The 23234-nt window shown below is 34.4% G+C and overlaps 1 protein-coding gene across 3 annotated transcripts in view; it reads left to right on the forward strand.

The window, feature by feature from the left end:
- Scn9a (sodium voltage-gated channel alpha subunit 9) overlaps nt 1-23234 on the forward strand; it is an 82693-nt gene that overhangs the window by 14874 nt on the left and 44585 nt on the right. For 2 of the 3 annotated variants that reach the window (XM_027946027.2, XM_027946026.2), the window contains exons 7-16: nt 2409-2472; nt 3636-3777; nt 5601-5807; nt 7514-7801; nt 9985-10323; nt 13059-13188; nt 14025-14263; nt 15734-15907; nt 16706-17062; nt 21460-21936. In XM_027946027.2, the coding sequence (XP_027801828.2) occupies nt 2409-2472; nt 3636-3777; nt 5601-5807; nt 7514-7801; nt 9985-10323; nt 13059-13188; nt 14025-14263; nt 15734-15907; nt 16706-17062; nt 21460-21936 (2417 nt within the window). Of the gene's footprint in view, nt 1-2408; nt 2473-3635; nt 3778-5600; nt 5808-7513; nt 7802-9984; nt 10357-13058; nt 13189-14024; nt 14264-15733; nt 15908-16705; nt 17063-21459; nt 21937-23234 lie in introns of all 3 variants that reach the window. The other variant, XM_027946025.2, reaches the window with a different exon arrangement.

Here is a 23234-nt window from a genome sequence, read left to right on the forward strand (position 1 = left end):
GGCTATAATGTACATTCATGTACCAGTTATTATGTGGACATATGTTTTCAATTCTCAGTGTAGACTAGTAGTGAAATTAATTGAGTCATGATTCAATCTTTATCTTTCAAAATCATCCTTACTTTTTGTGTACAGAGTTTGATTTTTTTTGCATTCCATTTTCCCCATTTCTTTAGATACTAAAATTAAATTCTCCAGAGGCCAATTATTCTAACAATTTCATGTCTACTTGTTTAGAAGTCATAGTGAAGTGTTCTACAAGACCTGAGTGAGCTACCTGCATTGCTTCTCCTTTCATCATTCTTATACTGAGTCAAATATGGCAGCCTAGCAGCCTGCTAGTACAGGTAGCTCTAAAGCCCATTCCTGTATTGCAGCTTCTCCACAATTGGTAAAAAGTAGCCATTAGCTTAAAAGATTATGCCAAGTATTCCTTCCTCAGTAAAAAGCCTTGGAAGTTTATGTAAGACAAGTCTGCATCTTAGATTCTCCTATCCTCATGCTTCTAGGCCCGTCTACCCTGAGGCACAGAACTCCCCCCCCCAAAAAAAAAAAAGCTGTTTATGCATATTCTGGCTTAAATTTCCATCTCAGACTAAAAGGCTTTACTCTTTAATTTGCATAAGTAAAACAGTGATAAGGAGTAAGTCAATTAGTCTTATCTGAAACTGGATTAACAGTTTAGTAATAAATGTTCCTGTCCTTGAAAGACTAGTATAGAATGTGTGGCTTTCTGATATTGCTTTACATATTGTATCCTTCTTAAACTATTCAACAACTCTATAAAGTAGGTATCATCAACCACATTTTACAGCACCTAAGGCTTGAAGGTTTAAAGATAATTCACTTTCATAGGAAGGATAGAAGCAATACTCAAATCCAAGAATATCTGACTTCAAAGTCTTAATTTCAGTATTACTCTAAGTTCCCTCATAATAGCATTTTTTTTTCTTCAACTTGAATTAAATAGGAAGTTTGACCCTTATTTAAAAGAATAAATATTTTGGAGTGATGGCAAAGCTTTGAAGCCAATAGGCAACCCTTTACTACCAAAAAATAGGCATAAAGTGTATCATGAAAGTTATGAAGTGGAAAATTTGCATTTATTTCACTGTTAGAGCTTCAATGCCTAGAAATGAGTGGTTCTCAAATAAACATTGGTTGGGGAATGAACTATAAGATAATTTCAGAAAAACAAATTTTGCTCATTTATAGTACTGCTTTGCTGATCCTTTGCCTCTTCTACAGTATTTTGGGACTCAATTAAGAGCTCCCTTCTCTCCTTCCTTTTCCTCTCCCTCCCCTACCCGGTCCTCCTTTCCCTTCCTTCCCCTTCCCCCTCTACACCTACTCTCTGGATAAACTCTTAAATACCCTGACTTTGAAGACCATCTCCTTGATGATGATGATGCACTTTGGACAGCTCTAGTGGCCTCCAGCTTCTCATCAAACTCCCTACCTGAAAAACAGAGTTTAATTCTTAATGATCATCTCAAACTAGGCATGGCTAAAAAAGAGCTTTTTCTCCAGTGATCCTCATCTCAGTAACTGCACCACCATGTCACCAAGTCCTCTCTCTTGCATGCACCCCACACACCCTCCATCAGCAGTTCTGTCCACCATATTTCCATCCCTCCTCTGTATATCCACAGTTGTAGGCATAGCATGGTCACTTAGTTGGTCTCTGTTTCTTTACTTGCTTGTCTATAATTCACTGCCTATAAGAAACTACAGAGACTTGAAAAATGTTAATGAACTCTCCTACCACTCCTTCCCACTTCTTTCACTTCCAATCTTACTTAATATCTGAACTCCTACTCCTTTTTGTGATAAGCAGAGTGCTACACAATCTGGTCCCTGAGTGGTCCCCCTTACTGGTTCTTTTACACACTGATTTCATCTTGGCCTCAGAGCCTTTTCTCATGCCTTCTCCCTACCCATTTGGGTAGAGAGAAAGATTTGGAGAAATAAATGCAAATTTTCCACTTCATACCTTTCATTATACCCTTTGTGCCTCTTTTCTGCGTTGTCAGCTTCTTTGTCACATTTAGGTCTCTGTTCAAATGCCATCTCCTTAGAAAGCTCTTTCCTTACCATAGCTCATCACATGGTCTTAATTTATTTTGTTTAGAGCTTGTATCACTATCTGAAAGTACCATGTATATTTATTTATTTATCTGTTAAGTGTTATTTGGCATTCTTTTTTGTCATGTCCACTGACGGGCATATATGAAGTTAACAGTAAATATTTGAGGGAGCATATATGAAAATATAATCAGCAAATTGTTACTCATTGCTCGGGATTGAGACTGGATATGTGTATGTGTGTCTATATTTATTAATTTACCTGTTATATCACGATTAAAGCTTACACTCTATAACATTCTATTCAAATTCTTCCTAAACAGAATATTTTTATTACTTGGAGGGATCCAAAGATGCTCTCCTTTGTGGTTTCAGCACAGATTCAGGGTATGTAATATTTGTTTTGTTTCTAGTCTAAATGCTGCAAAAGAAGAAAAAACATGTTCAATTTACTGACCAGAAACTTTGATTCTTATATTGCTTTCAATGTTTATAATTAATGCATATTCCTGAAAGCAATCTTAAAAGCTATGCTTGAATAAAACAAAATACAATTTTTATATTTTTATGTAAATAGAAAAGAATCACTCCCCAATAACCGCATGGAACGTGGGTTGAATAGTTTCAAGCCTTTCTTCAAAGAAGAGTGACAAAATCAATGTTTCTTAACAGCCCCAAGGTTCTATTCATTCTCTAGTTAAACTTAGCTTGTGGGTAATGAAGTATAGTGTTTTTGTCTTTCTATAGAAAAGAATCCCATGGGCTTGGGTAAAAAAAAAATTTAAGAACTTCTTATTTATATGCATATGCCAACTTCATTTTGAAGCAGGACATTTGTTGCTGCTCTTACTTTTGTCTAAATAGCTCTTCATCTGTCACTGTGCACACTGAGAACATATAAATAAAGAAGATGTTGCTGCTCCCCCCAGACCTCAGAACACATATGTATACTATGGCATCATGGAAGCCAAACCACCAATTTTAGAAGGAGAAAGTCTTAAAGCTACAAATTTTTTATGAACTTAATTGATATATTTCAACTATTATTGATTCTAATTTATTCTAAGAATAATTTGAGGGGAAGCAGATTTGGCAAAGGCCTTCATCAATCTTTATTGACCCAGGCACTATTATATAACATCTGGTGAAGGTTTCCAAATTTTGCCACCAATGATGCTACTGCTGCTAATGGCAGCCACCATTTATTAAATGCTTTCTATGTACAGGAAGTAGGCTAAGTATTCTGCACACTGTATCTTCATTAAATTTAAAACCAGTGTTATCCTTTCTGTGTTCTGTGCTATTATTCTGTTTTCACAGAAAGAGGGAACTCTGTCTTGGAGAATTTAGGTGCTTTGGCAAAGTCATCAACTAGTAAATAATAGGGTGGGGTTTTTACTCACGTTATTCCAGATTCCAAATCACATGTTCTTAGTCATCACACAATATTGTCCCCATAAAAGAAACCTTGGGTAGGTGACTTTTGTAAAGTGTGCTGTGGTTTGCATGCTGAACACACTCTAACCTGTCAAATTCTTTTTCACATATAGTCAGTGTCCAGAGGGATACTCCTGTGTGAAGGCTGGCAGAAACCCTGATTATGGCTACACAAGCTTTGACACTTTCAGCTGGGCCTTCTTAGCCTTATTTCGGCTAATGACCCAGGATTACTGGGAAAACCTTTACCAACAGGTGGGTGCCCAGAAACACGAGCATTTTTGAATGACATAAAAATCTAGTGTATATTGTATACCAGTCTTATAATACAAGTTTTTCTTTAATTCAGTTGAGAATAGAAAAACTCTACTGTTTATTACTAAAATTTAAAAAAAAAAATTTACTTTCAACACTATTAGAGCAGATTTCTCTTGAATTATATTTTTCTCATCTTTTCTAAGCATATTTGGTATCTTTTCCATGTAATCCCAGAAAAACAGCAGAAAACATTCTATATTCTTCTCTCAATCCACTCCTTGTACACACTTCTTTCCTCTCATGCTTGGGATGTTCTTGAACACATGAAATCTCCTCTGCTCATGTGTCCACCATGTTTTAGTTTTTGAACTCCTATTTATAATTAGAGATCCAATTCCCTTCTCTAAATTTTCCTCTCCCAAGTCCATTTCTCTCTCCTCTAGACTCCAATGGCTTCTTTTATAGCCTTCACTTGAAATCATCAGTCTCTGCTACTAAAATTGTTCATTTACATGTTTATCTCCTCTTACTTCAGGGTGAACCTCTTGGAGTTGTGGATTCTAGCCACTTATTTATATATTATCAGCAGCCAAACACAAAGGAAGGAGACTGAAATGATCATTCTGTAAAATAAATAACAACAAATCTCTTTTCTCAGAACTTCCACAGATTTTTTTGGACAGTTTTATATTTATTTAATTTCTGAGAATATTATGAATAAATATAGAAATGATGAAAATACACTTCATAAGAAATAAAAAGTACTGCAAATGATTTTTCTTTTTTCTTTTTCTTTTTTTGAGATGGGGGTCTTGCTATATTGCCAGACTGTCCTTGAAATTCTAGGCTCTAACATTCCTTTTGCTTCAGCTTTTGGAGTCATTGGGACTAGGAGTGCATCACTATACCTGGCTCTGATATTTTTAACTATGCAAAAAGAGGTCACCTTACTCAAAATCAAAGAAACACAATAGTGACTTGTAATTTTTTGCCTCTCAGAATGACAAAATTTTTAAAAAAATATTAAAGGAGATCAAAAGAGAGACAAATTCTAGTATGTAAGGTAAAATAGGTTTTTTCTCATATCACTGGTGACCACTGAGAAGCTCACATGGGAATTTCTATGAAGAGTAAAATAAATATACTACTTGACCTAACAAATCTACAACTAGGAATTTACTTGAGAGAATAAATTGATAAAAGTAAACTGTTAGAAAAAGGAATTGAGTTAACTTGGCATCAGAAATTTAAGAGGGAGACATTTTTTCATTTAATATCTGTTTCTCCATTTTGAATTAATTAAAAAGTGTAAAATATGATAAAAGTATAGTGCATTTTAAAATTATTAACAAGAATGTTAGGTATTAAAATAAATACCTATGATAGATTTATTCAATAAAGTGACCTGTCATGTATTGACATTAAACACTACCATTAATAATACATGTTAAAGAAAGAAAAGATAGGATTTTAACAATAAAAGCTACATTAAATTTTATCTACTCTCAAAATTTAAAAGTAAGCATAGGAGCTGATTTTTTAAATAATTTTCAGACATGAGAAATATGAGATAATTATATAATTATACTTAATTAAGACTCATCTTTAGATCTATTAGATTTCTATATTCATTGTACTGAAAATATTTGTTTTAATCCAGATTGTTTTCCATGAAGATATAATTTTAATCTTTTATATTTTTATAACATGATTTATGCAAAATCACCCAATTTACCATGTCTAATATACCATTCATGTTAAAATAATTTACTGAAAAAACACTTTGTCTTACTAATACATTAATTTCTACTTTTCCCTAGACACTGCGTGCTGCTGGCAAAACCTACATGATCTTCTTTGTTGTGGTGATTTTCCTGGGCTCCTTTTATCTAATAAACTTGATCCTGGCTGTGGTTGCCATGGCCTATGAAGAACAGAACCAAGCAAACATCGAAGAAGCAAAACAAAAAGAGCTAGAATTTCAACAGATGTTGGATCGCCTCAAAAAAGAGCAAGAAGAAGCTGAGGTATTGTTATTTGGTGTAAGGTTCTTCCTAAAAGTAGAAATGCAAATGGTAACAACAGAGGTCCTTGGTCTAAGTTCAGCCTTTCCAGGTAAATTTTTCTTAATTAATTTTTTTAAGAGAGAGAGAGAGAGAATTTTTAATATTTATTTTTTAGTTTTCGGCGGACACAACATCTTTGTTTGTATGTGGTGCTGAGGATCAAATCAGGCCGCACGCTTGAGAGGCGAGTGCGCTACCGCTTGAGGCACACCCCCAGCTCCTAATTAATTTCTATATGAAAATAAAATCCTTATTTCTAGTGTGGTTGCAAGAATCAGTTCTGGACTGAGCTGAAATTGACATCTTCTCCATATTTCACTCCCTGTTCTAAGGATTGCCTCTAAGACTGTTATCAGCAATGCAAAGTCCCAAAATTTTTAAAGGATGCATTTCCCCAGAATAACAATCATATGCAAAGGTTTAAGAAAAATTCTTTTAATGTTAATAACCTGTGGGGTAGAAATCAAAATGTGCACCAAAATGTTTTTTTGGTAATGTTGCAGGGATTTTTAAGGTAAAAACTGAAATTTAACAAGTCCTAATGGTTTTAGTCACTTAGGGTAAAGTCACAGATTCTGGAGGATTCCTCTGTAGTGCTCTCTCCAAAGGTGTACTTCAGTAGAGAAACCTGGGAAGGAATGTACTAAAAGAAATATAATTTCTAATGTAGAGTAAGATTATTGAAACTTGTTTGATGATTTGATCTATTTAAAGCTCTTCAAGGATTCTAAGATTATTAGGACAGGGTAACAATATGTGATACAGAGAAACTTTGATATACAAATGTATACAGCATAGTATTTTAATAATATCAAAATCAGAAATATTTAAAAATTAAAAACACAGTTAAGAGAATTATGATATTTTTGTACCTTAAGAGTATTATTCAGCCCAAAATTAAACATTTAAAAAAATTATATCATGAGGGAAAAAAGCTATAAAATAACAGTGAATTAAATAATAGGTTACAATCATGATTTTAAAACTATATACATATATAAAAGGCTGAATGAAATGTTAAGACCACCTATTTTTGAGAGGCATGATTATGAGAACTTTTCTGTTTTTCATTTACCTCTTTTCCCCAATTTTTTAAAAACAAAATGTTTTTAATTTTTTATTAACAACCAACTTTATAAAGAGCTGATTCAGAAACTGGGTTATCCCAGGTACTTCCTAGGCAACCTCTAGGAGTCTCTTAAAAGAAAATAATCATCAACCTTACCATTCTCTTGAGCTACTATTAATTTTTAATAATTCATTTCAGCTTTTAGATAACTTAATCTCACTAAACTATAGAGTGCCTGATTCTACTGATAATGTTGAGTAGTTAACTACCTGATACATAAACACATTACCTCATTACATGGTTTATGTGAGATTTAGGTACCCTAATTGCATAGTAAAATTTTGACATGCAATGTTTAAATTTGCATACTGTAAGCAAATTCATAGCATGTCATAGTTAAATTCCAAAGCACTGTGGAATTTTACCACAATGTGGAAGAAGCAGGTATATGCCTTGTGAGCTTTCTGGTCATAGTATACAGGAACACGGTCACATGCACACTGCAATTAAATAGATGGGTATAGGTGCCCATCTAAGCAATTTTGTTTCTGCAGAATTTGAAAGTGGTTGACACACGTGTAATGTCTGGGCCCAACAGGCAATAGCAGTGGCAGCAGCTGAATATACAAGTATCGGGCGAAGCAGAATTATGGGCCTCTCAGAGAGTTCGTCTGAAACATCCAGACTGAGCTCGAAAAGTGCTAAAGAAAGAAGAAACAGAAGAAGGAAAAAGAATCAAAAGAAGCTCTCCAGTGGGGAGGAAAAAGGAGATGATGAGAAGCTGTCCAAATCAGGATCAGAGGAGAGCATCAGAAGGAAAAGTGTCCACCTTGGTGTGGAAGGTCATAGACGGACACATGAGAAGAGATTGTCCACCCCTAATCAGGTAGTGCCCAAACTGCTTGATTGTGTCATCAGAGCTGGATGGGGAGGTGGAGTACAGTGCTATGTGCTGGAGTAAGGGCCATGAGGAGAGGAATTTGAGTGGTTTATTTGGGATGTTTAAGTAAAGTCCTATCTATCACTGGACATTTATGAAAGAAATCAGACATTCAGCTTTCTAACTTGTTCATTTTTGATTGTCTTAACTTCTTTAGTGATCTAATATTCTTTCCTTTTTCTCTATCTCATTTTTTTTTTTTTTGTCATGCTGGGGATTGAACCCAGGGATCCTCTACCACTTAGCTATACCCCCAACCCTTTTTATTTTGAGACAGAGTTTCACCAAGTTGCCCAGTGTTGCTTTGAACTTGTGATCATCCTGCCTCAGCCTCCCAGCTCTCCAGGATTACAACAGTACACCACCATACCCAGCAATAATCAAATTTTATTAAACAAAATATTTCTGAGAATCACGGTAAAAAGGAAGAAACTATTTACATTATAGGTTAACTTTCATAGTTCTATTTAGTCTATTTTTTTAAATAACTTGTTGATTTTAAAACTGATCACTAACTAGCTTCTCTTTTTTCACCACTTTAATCATCTGGTTATGATATTACCAGATTATCAAGCTCTCAGTTTGTAACTGTAGACACCTTTGACATCCTCTCCCCACAGCTTCATCAGCTATTACTTCACAGTCTGTTAACTCTGCTTGGGTAAATTTTTCTTTCCCTCTTTCATTTTTCTACTGAAACCATCATATCTCAGGCCCTCTTGCCTTCAATTCTGCATAAACCTCCAAGATGAATCATTGCTTCTATTCCTTCTATTATTCTTGACCTTTCCCGCTATCCCCAAATCACTTTTGGTAAAATGAAAATCTAGTTGTCCCTTTGCCAAGCTTGGAAAGAAAAGGAAGGGAGGGAGGGAGGGTGGAAGGAAGGAAGGAGAGAAAAATCAATCATCTCCTGTTGAATAACCACTGAGCATAGAACAAGATCCACGCCTCAACCATGCCTGAGCTGGGATCGGCTTTGTCCTCCAGCCTTCCTTTCCCCACACCCTCAATCCACCAGTCTGGGGCTCACTCTTTCCTGTAGTCTCAGTACTTTTAGGTCTTTAGTACTTAGCACACATGGCTTTCTCTAACTGAAGTCATTTTCTGCTTTGTTCCTCCTATCATAGCACCACTGGTTCTTTACCCCTTGCTCAGGTGCCCCTTGTCATACACATGTTCCTCTCCTCTCCACTTCTCCCAGTCTGCTCCTCAGTGCCTCAGCCAGAATTACTATCTTCTTTATCTTTCCCTTTACTTAAAATTTCCAGCATCTACCATTGAAGTCTGTAATACTCTGTCAGATATAAATAAAAATGATTCCTTACCTTCAAGGATTTCATAATCTAAGTGGTGAGATGGAACTTGAACTCATATAATGTCAATAAAAAGAAATATGATAAGTGTCATTTGGACTATTAGTTTCAAGGCAAAGACCTTGTCATACTCGTTGTTAACAGTGCCTGCCCCTTTGCCCTTTATATAGCAAGCATTAATGCTTATTGAACCTGATACGTCCAAAGAATTTCCATTCAGTTTTGGGTTGTGGAAATAGTTTATCTTGGACGTGATTCATATCACTTTGCCCACTGCCACTTTGGTCATGAATGCCTTTTTTTTTTTTTTTTGACTTCTAGCATTTCATGAATTTGTAAATTCACTGCTGATAAAAGTACCTTTTCAACACACCTTACCTGGGCTGTCAGTGCATAAGGTTGAGTTGCAGCAACATAATGCAGAGAAGCACACAGCACGGGACTTTGACATTAAGCACTTAGGGGTGGATACATGAAAAATGAAATGACGGGTATCAATACAACATGTTTTAAGTGACATGTCTGTATAGCAAAATGAATGGTGCGTAAAGACTGGAAAGGGTACTGTAAGACATAATAGTAGAGTGTTATACAATTTATCTGCTCCTAAAGAATGAACTATTCAAATTCCTTCATCCTTTTCTGGGGAGAATTTGTCTTCTGGTTGAATTGCTTTGCTTTTAAACATATTTCCTTTAACCAGCACCAAGTCACTTGCTCTCTGGGCCAGTGGGTTCAGTGGCAGATTCATGAAGAACACTGCTCTCTGTAGGCACTCTGAGATACATGTCATCTTTTATTTTGTTTCTGTAGTCACCACTCAGCATCCGTGGCTCCTTGTTTTCTGGAAGGCGCAGCAGCAGAACAAGTCTTTTCAGTTTCAAGGGCCGAGGAAAAGATATAGGATCTGAGACTGAATTTGCTGATGATGAGCACAGCATTTTTGGAGACAATGAGAGCAGACGGGGCTCCCTGTTCGTGCCCCACAGGCCTCAGGAGCGACGCAGCAGTAACATCAGCCAAGCCAGTAGGTCCCCCCCACGGCTGCCGGTGAACGGGATGAAGCACAGTGCCGTGGACTGCAATGGTGTGGTTTCCCTGGTTGATGGACCCTCAGCCCTCATGCTCCCCAATGGACAGCTTCTGCCAGAGGTGATAATAGATAAGGCAACTTCTGACGACAGCGTAAGGACTTTTTCCATAGCTCAGGCATGGCTGAGCCTTATTCCTGCATCAATCAGTGTCTCTGCTGGAGGGGCCTTCTCTCTGGCCTGTGAATGGCTCTGCATTTTTGCAACACTTTCTCCATAGAAACACACCTTTAATTTAATTAATTTAATCCTCATATTATATGTTGTAGGAATTTAATTCAAAACATAATTTACATCCCATTTTTGACAAATGGTACTTATCTCTTGATGTTATAATTGAAGATTATAAATCATCCCTTTAAATAACAATTGATAAAAGTTATATGTAGCAGCACAGAAAATATGTTGAGAATGCTGATATTATTAGTTGATAATCAGTCCCATTTCTGTAAAAAAATTTGAATTATTTGCCACTTTTTACCCTCTTTTTTAGGTTACTACTTAATATGTACCTGATAGCATGGGTTCTTATTTGAGCTGTTAAGAATAAAAATAGCAGCAAATGCATATTTAAGATTGACAACAACTCTATGTCATGATATATTACTATTACTGTTTTTACATGGGAAAATTGAGGCACAGGGAAGTCAAGCAGTTTCCCTGCCCTCATCCAGCCAATGAGAGTTCTGAAGTCTAAACAGGCTGTCTGTGCTCTTCACCACCAAGCTCCACTGACTCTCTAGGACAGTGGGCTTCTTGTCTTGCAAATAATTCAGAATGTCTATGCTTCATTCCTCTACATAAATTTAACCATACTATTTTCACTTTTAAAAATATGTGTCTGGAATATTGACAAAATACCCAAAACATATTGATTCAAACAAACACAAAACTAGTATATTACAACTAGTAAAAAAAATAATAATAATTCAAGAGTTTCAGAGTCACTGAGTGGTTAGATGAAAGTATCTAATTAGGCTTGAAGGTGAGATCCTTCTGGTTCCTGGAAGTTCAGGAAACTTCTTTAGCTCATTCACTATGTTGTACTGCATCACAAATGTCAGCAATGACTTTTACTAGAGTAGCAAGCTTCAAACATATGATACATTCTCATTTGCAGACCATGCAGTATTTCACATGAGAGTAAAGTTCCATCAAAGCCATGGCCACACATAAGTTTCAGTTTGACTGAATGCATGTGCTCTTGGGTCTTGTGCGACCTCTCTGCTTGCTTGATACAGCTTCATCCTTTCTATCAAGGTGTTCTTATCAGCTGAGCATGTTAAATTTCTATGTTATATTTTATTATATTTTTGTTATATTTTATTTTTCAATTATGTATATAATCTATAAAATGTAATTTATATGAGATTTGAAGATTATTTCACATTTTTAAATGAAGTGTTTTCATTTAAGAGCTTATTTTTACCACAGGGGGAAAAAATGATACCTCAATGAATCTTAAAGCTAAAACTGCAAAACTAGATGAATCATAAATGAAATCAGTATAAATATGTGGCCTAACATAACAGTTTATATGAAAGCACTGTTTTGCAAATAATATAATCTCTATACTTCAGACATTTCTAAGTGAAAAAGAATTTGTTTAATCCAACAAAATCCTGTTTGAGTTGGGTGAAATTTTTTTCTGCTTCTGGAATGTCAGTAATTTAGAGATTATAGCACAGAAAATGTGGTTATAGAGAGAGCTGTATTAAGTCACCTCCAGCTATTATGTATCTGCCTTTGTGTATACATACACACATATACATATTTATTCCTGTATGTCTGTTTTGATGCATGTATACACAGGATTATGGCTATACAACCATATAACTTTATGACTCAAGGACTATATGTTATATGAACTATATAAACATATATATACATATATATATGTTTGTGAAATATATTTCACATATCATATAAAACAGATGATGAATATAGAGTTGTATGGTTGTTTGTGTATATGTGTGTGTGTGTTAGCATGTATGTGTGAGTGTGTGTATTATTGGCCTATACCAAACTATTGTAGATTTTTTCAGTTTGATTTAGTTGCCATACTTAAAACATCAGACATTTTCACTTAAAAGTGAACATACCCTGTGTGTCTGAGCTCATATTTCTGCATGGCAATGTGTTTTAGAGATGAACTGGTCACCTGCTTCAGATGGAGCTTATATTCTCCCTTTTATTATAGTTTTCATAAGTCTACAGGGTCCTTTTCAAGTTGAGTCATTCAACATTATATGCTGGGCTCAGTTCGTGAGGTGCCCATCTTGTTGGTAAGAGACAGTCATTACAGTCACATTTGTTAATGCTCAAAAGAACAGTCAGAGAAAGTTATCAGAGAATATTGAGGTTCTACCCCATCATAGGCATGCCACCACCAACTTTGTCTCGCTGCTTTCCTGTAGGATTCTCCGTTGGTAAAAAAAAAAAAAAAAAAAAAAAAATCTAAATAAATTGAATACTCAAGAGGATAGAGATATGGACATCATCCTACAGTAAAATCAAGTTTTGTTTTACTTATATACTTGAGTTATAATTCCTTCAACCCTCATTAACAGGAACATGGGGCAAGTACTGGTAGGATCCTCATTTGCCCATGATTAAATGGAGAGTTAAGTAAATGACCCTTGTGATTGAGAGCCAGAAAGCTGCAGAGCCATAATTTGAGCCAGCAATCTAGTCTTTACTTTTATTTACTATAGCTACCTAAGCAAGATTTAATTTTATACCTATACTTTATTAGAATTCTATTCTTAAGACTCTAATTAAGCATTTTTTTTTTAGGGAACAACTAGTCAAATACACAAAAAAAGACGTTCCAGTTCTTATTTCCTTTCAGAGGATATGCTAAATGATCCCCATCTAAGACAAAGAGCAATGAGCAGAGCAAGCATATTGACCAACACTGTAGAAGGTATGTGATAATAGGCTCTTTACAGTACAGATTCTCAAATAAAATTAATGTAAATCCTGGTCACCTCTAAATAGGTACAAGATATTCTTAGGAAGAACTCAAAGGATATAAAATGGCTTTGAACAATCACAAAGATAATCAAGGGAAACCGATAGAGTTATTCTTATGTTCTTAAAAAATGGATTACATTATTTGTGATTAAGAATGAACATTGGGTGAAATAACTTTTCAAAGATAAATAACTTAATGACAATTGATGCCGAAAGCCAAATTATCCCAGAACTGTGTGATTTTTTTTACTATATAATCTTATAAACTACTTTTATTCTCTGAATTTATCTCATATGATAAGCAAAGAGAGTCAAAGGGTAACAACATTAAAAATGTGCCGGCTCCCACCCTCTCCCACCACATTATGCCCCAGATTCCACCTTTCCATTGGCTAACACTTCACCCCCCACACTCCCAACATGGCCCCTAAGTTTTTAACTATCCTGTAAATTTATGGAGAAAAGTGAAGGAGTTAATGGGGTAAAATGTCTGTTTTGTGGGTCCCTCCTTCACTTATTTCCATTCTCTTGTTTGGGGATTGTTTTCACTTATATACTAGCAAAAGGTTTTCTGAAGAGTATAGAATTTTCTTACTATTGCCATGAGATTAAAGACATAAGAATACATATGTATATTGGTGGAATATACATGTAACACAGCACTGTTATGCAAAGTCTAAGCCACAAGCCTTGTTTGAATATTACTGTGTATTACTGATGTTTATCTGGTTACCGATAAATAGACAAATGACTGACTGCATGTTCTCTATTGTTTCTTTCTCCCAGAACTTGAAGAGTCCAGACAGAAATGTCCACCTTGGTGGTACAGATTTGCACACACATTTTTGATCTGGAATTGCTCTCCCTATTGGATAAAATTCAAAAAGTTTATCTATTTCATTGTAATGGATCCTTTTGTAGATCTTACAATTACCATTTGCATAGTTTTAAACACATTATTTATGGCTATGGAGCACCACCCAATGACTGAAGAATTCAAACATGTGCTCATTGTAGGAAATTTGGTGAGTCTCTTATAGTGTTTTCTATATCCATAGCTATTCTCGTGGGTTTTCAGCGTTGCCATTTCTTTTCTTTTTCTTTAAGTCAGCGGGTCTGTAGCTGGATAATTATACATACCTAGAATTTACCCTTATGAATAAATGTGCAGGGTCAAGTTTCTGGTTATAGTTATTATTTTCAAATAATTTTGCAATAGTCTTGAGTTCTATAAATAACAATATTATTTACATGCTTGTCATCATTTGGGAAGTTAATAGTGGTCTTTGCCTGCCAGAATGTCTGTCAACACTGACATTTTGATACTTTATTTTTACTTACATTGCATCTTCCTTTTTAGTGCACACTCCATTTTTTTTTCTTTTCTTCTTCTCCTCCTCCTCCTCCTCCTCCTCCTCCTCCTCCTCCTCCTCCTCCTTCTTCTTCTTTATTTATTTATTTATTTTTACTGTGGATACATTAGTTTGACATAATTGTGGTGAAGTATCTGGGACTTTGGAATTCCAAAGACCTGGATTTGATCCTGATTGTGTGACATACTAATTATATGACCCTGATCAAATCATTTGAACTTTGTCTAATAGTTAAAAACTTTAACTCCATGAATTAGTATTCTGCTCTCCTACTTTTTCTTGTTCATGGAGGTCTAGATCATGCAAATCCATACTTTTTCCCTGAGTTGGCGACATCACTGTGAACTCAAAAGACATTCACCCTATCTTCTTTCTGTTATCACAATCCCAACTTCATTTGATCCCTGCTAATCTCTTTGTGCTACATTGTTTTACAATTGTCTCAAGCATTTATTGACCTAGATGTTTCCCTTTGAACCATCTTTGGTCTGATTCTTTTAGTCAAAGTGTACCTGAATGATTCATAAGCAAGCTTTTCACCATTACCACTTCAAGTGAGGCCTTTGATACCAGTGTCAGGAATCAATTATGTTTTGCAATGCCCTTTTATCAAAATTTAGGATGTCTAACTTTAGCTGCCACAGTGTCAGTTAATTATGTTTTTCTCTCCTACTGATAAATCTTTCGAGAGTGAGTCAACATGTTCTTCTTGGCTGTAAGAATAGTCAGATTAGAAGAAAGCTTGGCTCAAAATGTCAGTGTCAATCCATGATTCTTTTTTATCTTCTTCCAAACACCTCGTGACCCCACATGAACTTATTTGCAAAGAGTGACTATGTTAAATGTGAAAGCTTTTACTTCTCTGGAATTTTAATGTGCTCTTCTAAAATGCTATGTCATGCTGATAAAATTTGACAGCATAGATCTTTTTAACCCTTTGATACTTTTATGGGAGGTAAAAGAAGAGTGACACTCCATTTAGAGAATTAAATGAGATAATAATATTCATTTGTAAAGTGTGTAGCACATTGTCTGGAACAATCAATGCTAAGCAAACAGGCATTATCATCATTGTGTTATTCCATGCCATCTAAAAATGACAGAAATATATTTCTTACTTAGGTCTTCACTGGAATTTTTGCAGCTGAAATGGTTTTAAAACTAATTGCCATGGATCCATATGAATACTTCCAAGTAGGCTGGAATATTTTTGACAGCCTCATTGTGACTTTAAGTTTAGTAGAACTTTTTCTATCAGATGTGGAAGGATTATCTGTTCTGCGATCATTCAGACTGGTAAATATAAACTAACCTTACCCTTATACTCTGCAATGAAGGAATGTTTTTGGCTCTTAATTATTATTATTTAAAGCTTTCAGGTCTTGAGTCACAAGCAAAATTTGCTCTAAATATTTAGTAAACTGTACTTTTTCCCCCGAGTCCATTCATTAACAAGTACAGTCAAAGAGCTAAAACCATGTGAATGTTTTAATTTTAGGATCTTGATGATATGATTAATTTTAATTTGAAGCATATGCTACTATAATAGAAACATTTTTTTTTTTTTACCTAGTAGGAAAATAATTTATTTCACAATGGGAAGTTTAAATATTTCATCCATAATGTGTTCCTATGTTTATGGATTTGGTAATTAAAGATTAATTCACTGTTCCCCAAATAATTGATTGATATGAAAACAAAAAGAGACTTTTGAAAACATATTTTTCCTAATATGCTAGGCTTTTTCCCAATATCAGCTTGAGGAAAATTATAAAGGTATTATAAAATAAAATTAAGGTTAAATTATCAATTATAAAAGAAATAATACCTAACAACATGAATAAACTTCTATTTCAATCCTGAACTAAAATTGCACACTTTGTAATGTGTGTTGTAGCTATATTCTGCCAAGTGTAACAAAAGAACAGAAAGATTGAAAAGAGATGAAAATGAAAAAAAGGAATAACCGATTTTAATCAGATAATAATGACAATCTTACAGGACTAAATTCGACTTTAAATTTAGGACAAAAGTCAAAAATGGAAACATTGAAATTTTTATAATTATAATGTTAAAATTTATATTTGCTTTTAGCTCCGTGTCTTCAAGTTGGCAAAATCCTGGCCCACACTGAATATGCTAATAAAGATCATTGGCAATTCCGTGGGGGCGCTGGGAAACCTCACCTTGGTGTTGGCCATCATTGTCTTCATTTTTGCTGTGGTTGGCATGCAGCTCTTTGGTAAGAGCTACAAAGAATGTGTTTGCAAGATCAATGAAGACTGCACACTCCCACGCTGGCATATGAATGACTTCTTCCACTCCTTCCTGATTGTGTTCCGCGTGCTGTGTGGAGAGTGGATAGAGACCATGTGGGACTGTATGGAGGTTGCTGGTCAAGCCATGTGCCTTATTGTTTACATGATGGTCATGGTGATTGGAAACCTAGTGGTATGTAACAGATGTTTACAGATTTACTATTCTCTATTGAAATTATTTGATAATAATACAATCTGTTATTTTTATGACTTTAAAGCTAGCTGTATCTAAAATTATTCATTATAATAAATACAGATGATTTTAATACAAGTGAGAACAGGAAACAAAATATTGTTTTAGTTTTCCTGGAAAAATCTCCATTTTTTATATTTCTCAAAATCAACCCTTGTTCATTGTATGCAAAGTTCCTACTTTATTCTTTCTTTTTGATAGTGGTGTCATGTGATTCAAATCTGTGATTTCTTGTCTCTTAAAAGATATGAAGACTTTTCAGATAAAAAGCTACACTAGTAAATAGTGCATAATTATGTTAACAATAACAAAAATGAAGGTATAATGAACTAAAGCAAATGAGAAGACTGGTTTCACCACCTTATAGCAACAAAAATCTAGCATCTGTAGCAAAGATCAGCAAACTATGGCTTATAGGCCAAAGTCATTCCCATGCTTTAATATGATCCTGTGAGATAAGAAGGATCTTTATAGCTTTAAGTGATCAAAAAAAAAAAAAAAAAAAAGAGAGAGAGAGAGAGAAAAAGAAAAAGAAAGAAAGAAAGAAAAAAGAAAAGAAAAGGAGAGTAATATTTTATGACACAGGTACATTATATAAAATTTAATTTTGGTGTCTATAAATAAAGTTTTATTGAAACATGGACATGTTCATTCATTCACATTATACCAATGGCTGCTTTTATACTATAATGGCAGAGTTGAGTGATTACCATAGAGATCTTATGTCATATAGAGCCCCAAATATTTATTATTTGGCCCTTTACAGAAAATGTTTGTCAGTCACTGGTCTGTAGCATCTGCTTTACAGAGGAACCTTCCTATCTTTCCAGTTAATATTTTCTTGTTTGAATCTGTTTTCTTTCTTCCTTATACTGGTTGGTAAATACCTTCAAGCTTATGAGCTGGAGAAAATTGGGATAAGATGCTTTTCCATGAGCCACTAACCTCAATTTTCAAATCCACCATTGGCATGTCTCAATGGTATTCTTATTATCAATTCACTCATTAGGTATCACAGGAGATAGGGTACATTAACAGCTATATGGTAGGTACCTTTATTCCCAGTGGATTGAAGAAACCATTGAATTACTTTTGTCTTTGCAATTTTCATGAAAAAAAAGGAGAAGGGGTTACATTTCAGAATAGAAAACTATGTTCATCAGGTCAGTATGCCAAAAATATAAGGTGAATTATGAAATATATACTTTAGACCTTTACCACACACACACACACACACACACACACACACACACACCATGAACTACCGTTCTGTAATTCTTGATCATCCTCAAGTTATAGTGGTAAATAAATTTTCTAGTTTTATATAGGCTTACAAATCTTTTACTATGCAATAAGACATATTTTCTTTGTCTCTTCTGAGCATAATTTGCAATTTTGTATAGCAAGATTTGTTTGTGTATTTCTTCTCACACAATTTCAACATAAAATAGTGTATAACTGAAAGAGATAAGTGGTGAAAACTTGCCAGACTAAAGCTAATTATCACAAGTGATTTAAACATTTATTATGTATTCAAGTATACACAAAGGGTAGGGATTCCTTGGGCTCTCATCAAGTTATTTATTCAATATTTCTATACCTCCTCTGTGAAAAAGAAATGTTCTATTTAGTTATTTTAGGTATAATTTATGTTTAGAGTTTATTAGAATATAGTGAAACGGTACACAAAAAAATCAGATGAGGAAGAAGTGAAAAGTGAAAGCAATGAGGTTAGAAGATAATGCTTTTGACATTTAGAAAAGAAAAAGAAGTTCTAAGTTAAGACTCAGGGAAAGCTTTGAAGCAGGCCTTTGAAGAACACATAACATAATATTTGAGCGTGATCACTAGAGTGAGGATAATGTTTCTGTTTAAAAGGCAATACAGATTTACAGTAAAAACAAATGAGGTAAATTAGTGATTGCTTAATCCATGCAGAATTAGTGATGACTGATTCATAAGGTCACTCATTAGCTATTGGTTCATGATAATAAATAAACAAACAGAATTATAATTCATAAAGTTTACAAACAACTCTAGAATAATTAAGGAACTACCAATTATATAGAATTAGAATCTGAGAAGAAACTTAAAAGTTATATTACTGATATGCTCCTCCACATTAGAGCTATATCCTAAACTAGTCTAATTTTTAAATCTTTTCTCTCATTTATTCTTTTTCTCTTTTTATTATTTCTTTTCAGTTTTACACACACTAGGATTAATTTTGACAAAATTATAAAAGCATAGGATATAATTTGTTCTAATTCAGTCACCATTACCTCCCCTCTCCCTCTCCCTGTTCCCTTCCCTGAACTATACTGATTTTTCTGCTATTTATTTACATTTTTAAAAGTAGTGTCTTGTGAATATATATGACAGTGAGATTCACTGTGGTATATTTATATATGTACCTAGGAAAGCTAGGTCAGATTAACTACTTTGTTCTTTTCTCATCTCATCTACTTCCTTCCTCCCCTTCAGTCTCCTATTCCATTGATCTTTCTTTTATTTGTTTTTTTATCCCACTACCTCTTATTTTGGATTAGCTTCAACATATAGAGAAAACATTTGACATTTGTCTTTTTTTTTTGACTGGCTTATTTCATTTAGCATCATAGTTTCTAGTTCTGTTCATTCACTGCAAATGGGTCAGTGTATTACTAATTAATTGAAATGGTTAAAAACCATAAGTTTAAGGGCTAGGATAGAGCACTGCTTGCTAGCATCATAATAATAAAGAATAATAATAACAACTCAATGACAAACAGACACACAAAGAATGTCCATTAATTTTAAACTTCAGAGGGAAATTTAGAAAAACAGATTTCAGTCAGCTCAAATCTGTATTCAGAAACTGTTACATTAATAAACTAATGTGTTAAAAAAAATTAGACTTTGAATCAAATATTTTCATGACTGTTTCATTTTTTCCCAACACAGTAAAAGATATGATAGGTAGGAATTGGAACTTATTATTTACATTGGTGCTATCCATTAGATTTGATAAAATTTGTCTTATTAGGATTTTTGAAGTAAAAGAATCTGCTTTCAATGAAATGACACAACAAAAACACTGTACTAAAAAGAAGTGTGTTGACACTTGTGTAGGTCAAGTACAATAATGCTTTAACAGACTTACATTATCAATATTCCTGTTAAAACACAAACATATGCAATCATATATTTCATAGTAACACATGAAAAAGCTAGAATTAAAATAAACTGTTTTAGAATTTGTTAGTGATCATCAAAAATTTTTTCTATGATTCATAGATCCCTACCCCTAGAACTTTGTTTGACAGTTTCAACCTGCTCTCTCATACTTACACATCTCACAAAGTGTTTAAGTTGTGGCTAAAATCAAGGGCAAGTCCTTTCTTCTCAGGTGTGATTTTGATTTTTTTTAAATGAGAGGTGGATAATTTTAGTCATGAAAAGACTTAATCAAATAGTAATTCAATTTCCTTTTTGTTTCTTATATAATATAATGTTTAAATATAATTTATGCATTTTCTACCCTATGTGAAATTATTCTTCTTCTTTAAAAACATTGTTGAGTTCACCTGGATCTTACTTCAGGGAAGAAAAATGGAAATGGTCTTGCTCATAAACAGGACATTTTTTTTCAAGGATAGACATTATAGTGACTTCTTTTGTAACTCTTCCAGGGCCAAAATGATAAGAAATTAAGCCAGTTAGTGTCATTATCTCAAAAGAATAGGTCCAATGCATGGGTCCTCTTCTGTCCCTTAAAAGTCACTTCAATTTGCAAGTTGGCACAAAAATTCGGCAAAATGCTTTATTATAGGAACTCTGTAAGTACCATGTGTTTCTTTTGTTGAAATAAATGGCACTAATATTCTGGGATAAGTGAACAGAGATCTTGGTCTGAATGACCTGAGTATAACAATAAACCAATTTTCTTGTTTTATTTGTTTGTCATTGGAAATAAGTAGAAATTATAAATGAGTATTAGGAGAATTTTTAAAGTTTACTAAATGCAATTTGACAAAGGGACTCCTGCGGCAGAAATGGACTTAGAAATGACCTACCTTGATGCTGAGGGATCATTTTGTGCTCCCCACTGTAATTCTTCATGGGTATGGCTTACACTGCTCTCCAGAGTTCTCAGTTCTCTGGTGTATGGAGTGAGTAGTGAGGATTCTGCCCTCTCCTCCACTGCTCTCACACGTTGTGGTCTGTGGGTGAGAAGGTTCGGAGATTTTTTTTTTTTTTTTTCTGATTTGTTTTGTGGCCTATATTTCAGGAAAGTTTGATTACTTTTTATTTCCTGTCTCCTTATTTCTCTGCCTCCCATTCTTACCCTTTTATAGGTTCTGAACTTATTTCTGGCTTTATTGCTGAGTTCATTTAGTTCTGACAATCTCACGGCAATTGAGGAAGACACCGATGCAAACAACCTCCAGATTGCTGTGGCCAGAATCAAAAAGGGAATAAATTATGTGAAACAGACCTTGCGTGAACTCATTTTAAAAACATTTTCCAAAAAGCCAAAAATGTCCAGGGAGATAAGACGAGCAGAAGATCTAAATGGCAAAAAACACAACTATATCTCAAACCGTACACTTGCTGAAATGAATAAAGATCACCCCTTCCTCAAGGGAAAAGATAAAACCAGCGGGTTTGGAAGCAGTGTGGACAGAAGCTTGATGGAAGGAAGTGATTGTCAATCGTTTATTCATAATCCCAGCCTCACAGTGACAGTGCCAATTGCACCTGGAGAATCTGATTTGGAAAATATGAATACTGAGGAACTTAGCAGTGATTCAGACAGTGACTACAGCAAAGAGGTAAGACTGCTTTACACACATTGTTACATGTTACCAACTAGTAGGACATGAATCAAATTTCAGATGTCTGTTGTCCTCAGTTTTTTCCAACATTACATAGGCTAATGGAGAATGTGTGGGTGAGTTTACACAACAATGTCCTGAAGGTTCATCTGATAAAGTTTTCTTCTTGATTCTTAGTAATCAATTTAATCTTACTTTGCTGTATTTGAAAGCACTGGGTATCTTTGATCTCCTCATCATCCTTCATCCCATGTTACCAATTGTAAAGTCACATCAGAGTCCTCCTACATTCTGTTGAATGCATCTCTCCTCTGCTTCATCATCATCTTCATACTCATTGCCAGCCCCGGCCACTGAAAGTGAAGTCTCCATTGGTCCCTCTGCCACTACTTTCCATCTACCCTAATTCACTTATTAGGTTAATTTCACTCAGATTTAATCTTAAACACATCACTCCATGATGTGTTTATGGTCCCCAAATTCTCCTGAATTATGCATTGTATATAAGGCCACCACCCCAGGAGCTTTAACCAGCTGTATGTCTTCATGCTCAGCTGAAGAACCATCACCTGGACCAGTCTTCCTTTCAGATCATAAACACTTTCTACCTGTGTGATATGCTTGTGATTTCCTTCTGCAGCCAAAATCCTATATTCATTCTTCAAGGCATAGTCCTCAGATTCTTCATCTATAAAACTGAGTATTTAAACTATAATTTACATTAATATTCAAAGTGTTTAGAAAAATACCCAAAGTGTTCCAAGGTGTTACCCATTGTATCTAATCTCTGCCCAAATGGATGGAATCTTTTCTCATTTTTAATTCGATACTGTCTTTCTTGGATTTATTATTTAGTCTTGCGTTTTCATGTTTTTGAAATTATGGTATGCATCAAATTGTACTTTAAACTCATTGAGAACAGGAACATCGTTAAAAGCTTTCTTTTGGGTCCTCTTTACCCATCTTACCTGTATATTTTTAATTAAGTCAAAGTACGTGTTGAGCTATAATTTACTACGATGAAATACAATCACCACAAGTGAGTAGTATCATAAATTATTTTTGTGTCATTGCTTAAGAGATGCTTCAAGCAAGACTTACTTGCTTGAAAATATTTTTCTTTTCTTTAGGTCACATTAAAAATTAGTTGACAGATATTTGCCAAACATCTTATATCTATTTAACCCCACTAAGACCTGCTCTCTGTGAGTTTATAGTGGATATAGAAAAGAAGGTTATATGGAATAATGATGAACTACATATTAATCAGGAACTATATATAGTATATTATATAT

This window comes from Marmota flaviventris, chromosome 11 (genome assembly GCF_047511675.1).
Source record: "Marmota flaviventris isolate mMarFla1 chromosome 11, mMarFla1.hap1, whole genome shotgun sequence".
NCBI classification, from domain to species: Eukaryota; Metazoa; Chordata; class Mammalia; order Rodentia; family Sciuridae; genus Marmota; species Marmota flaviventris.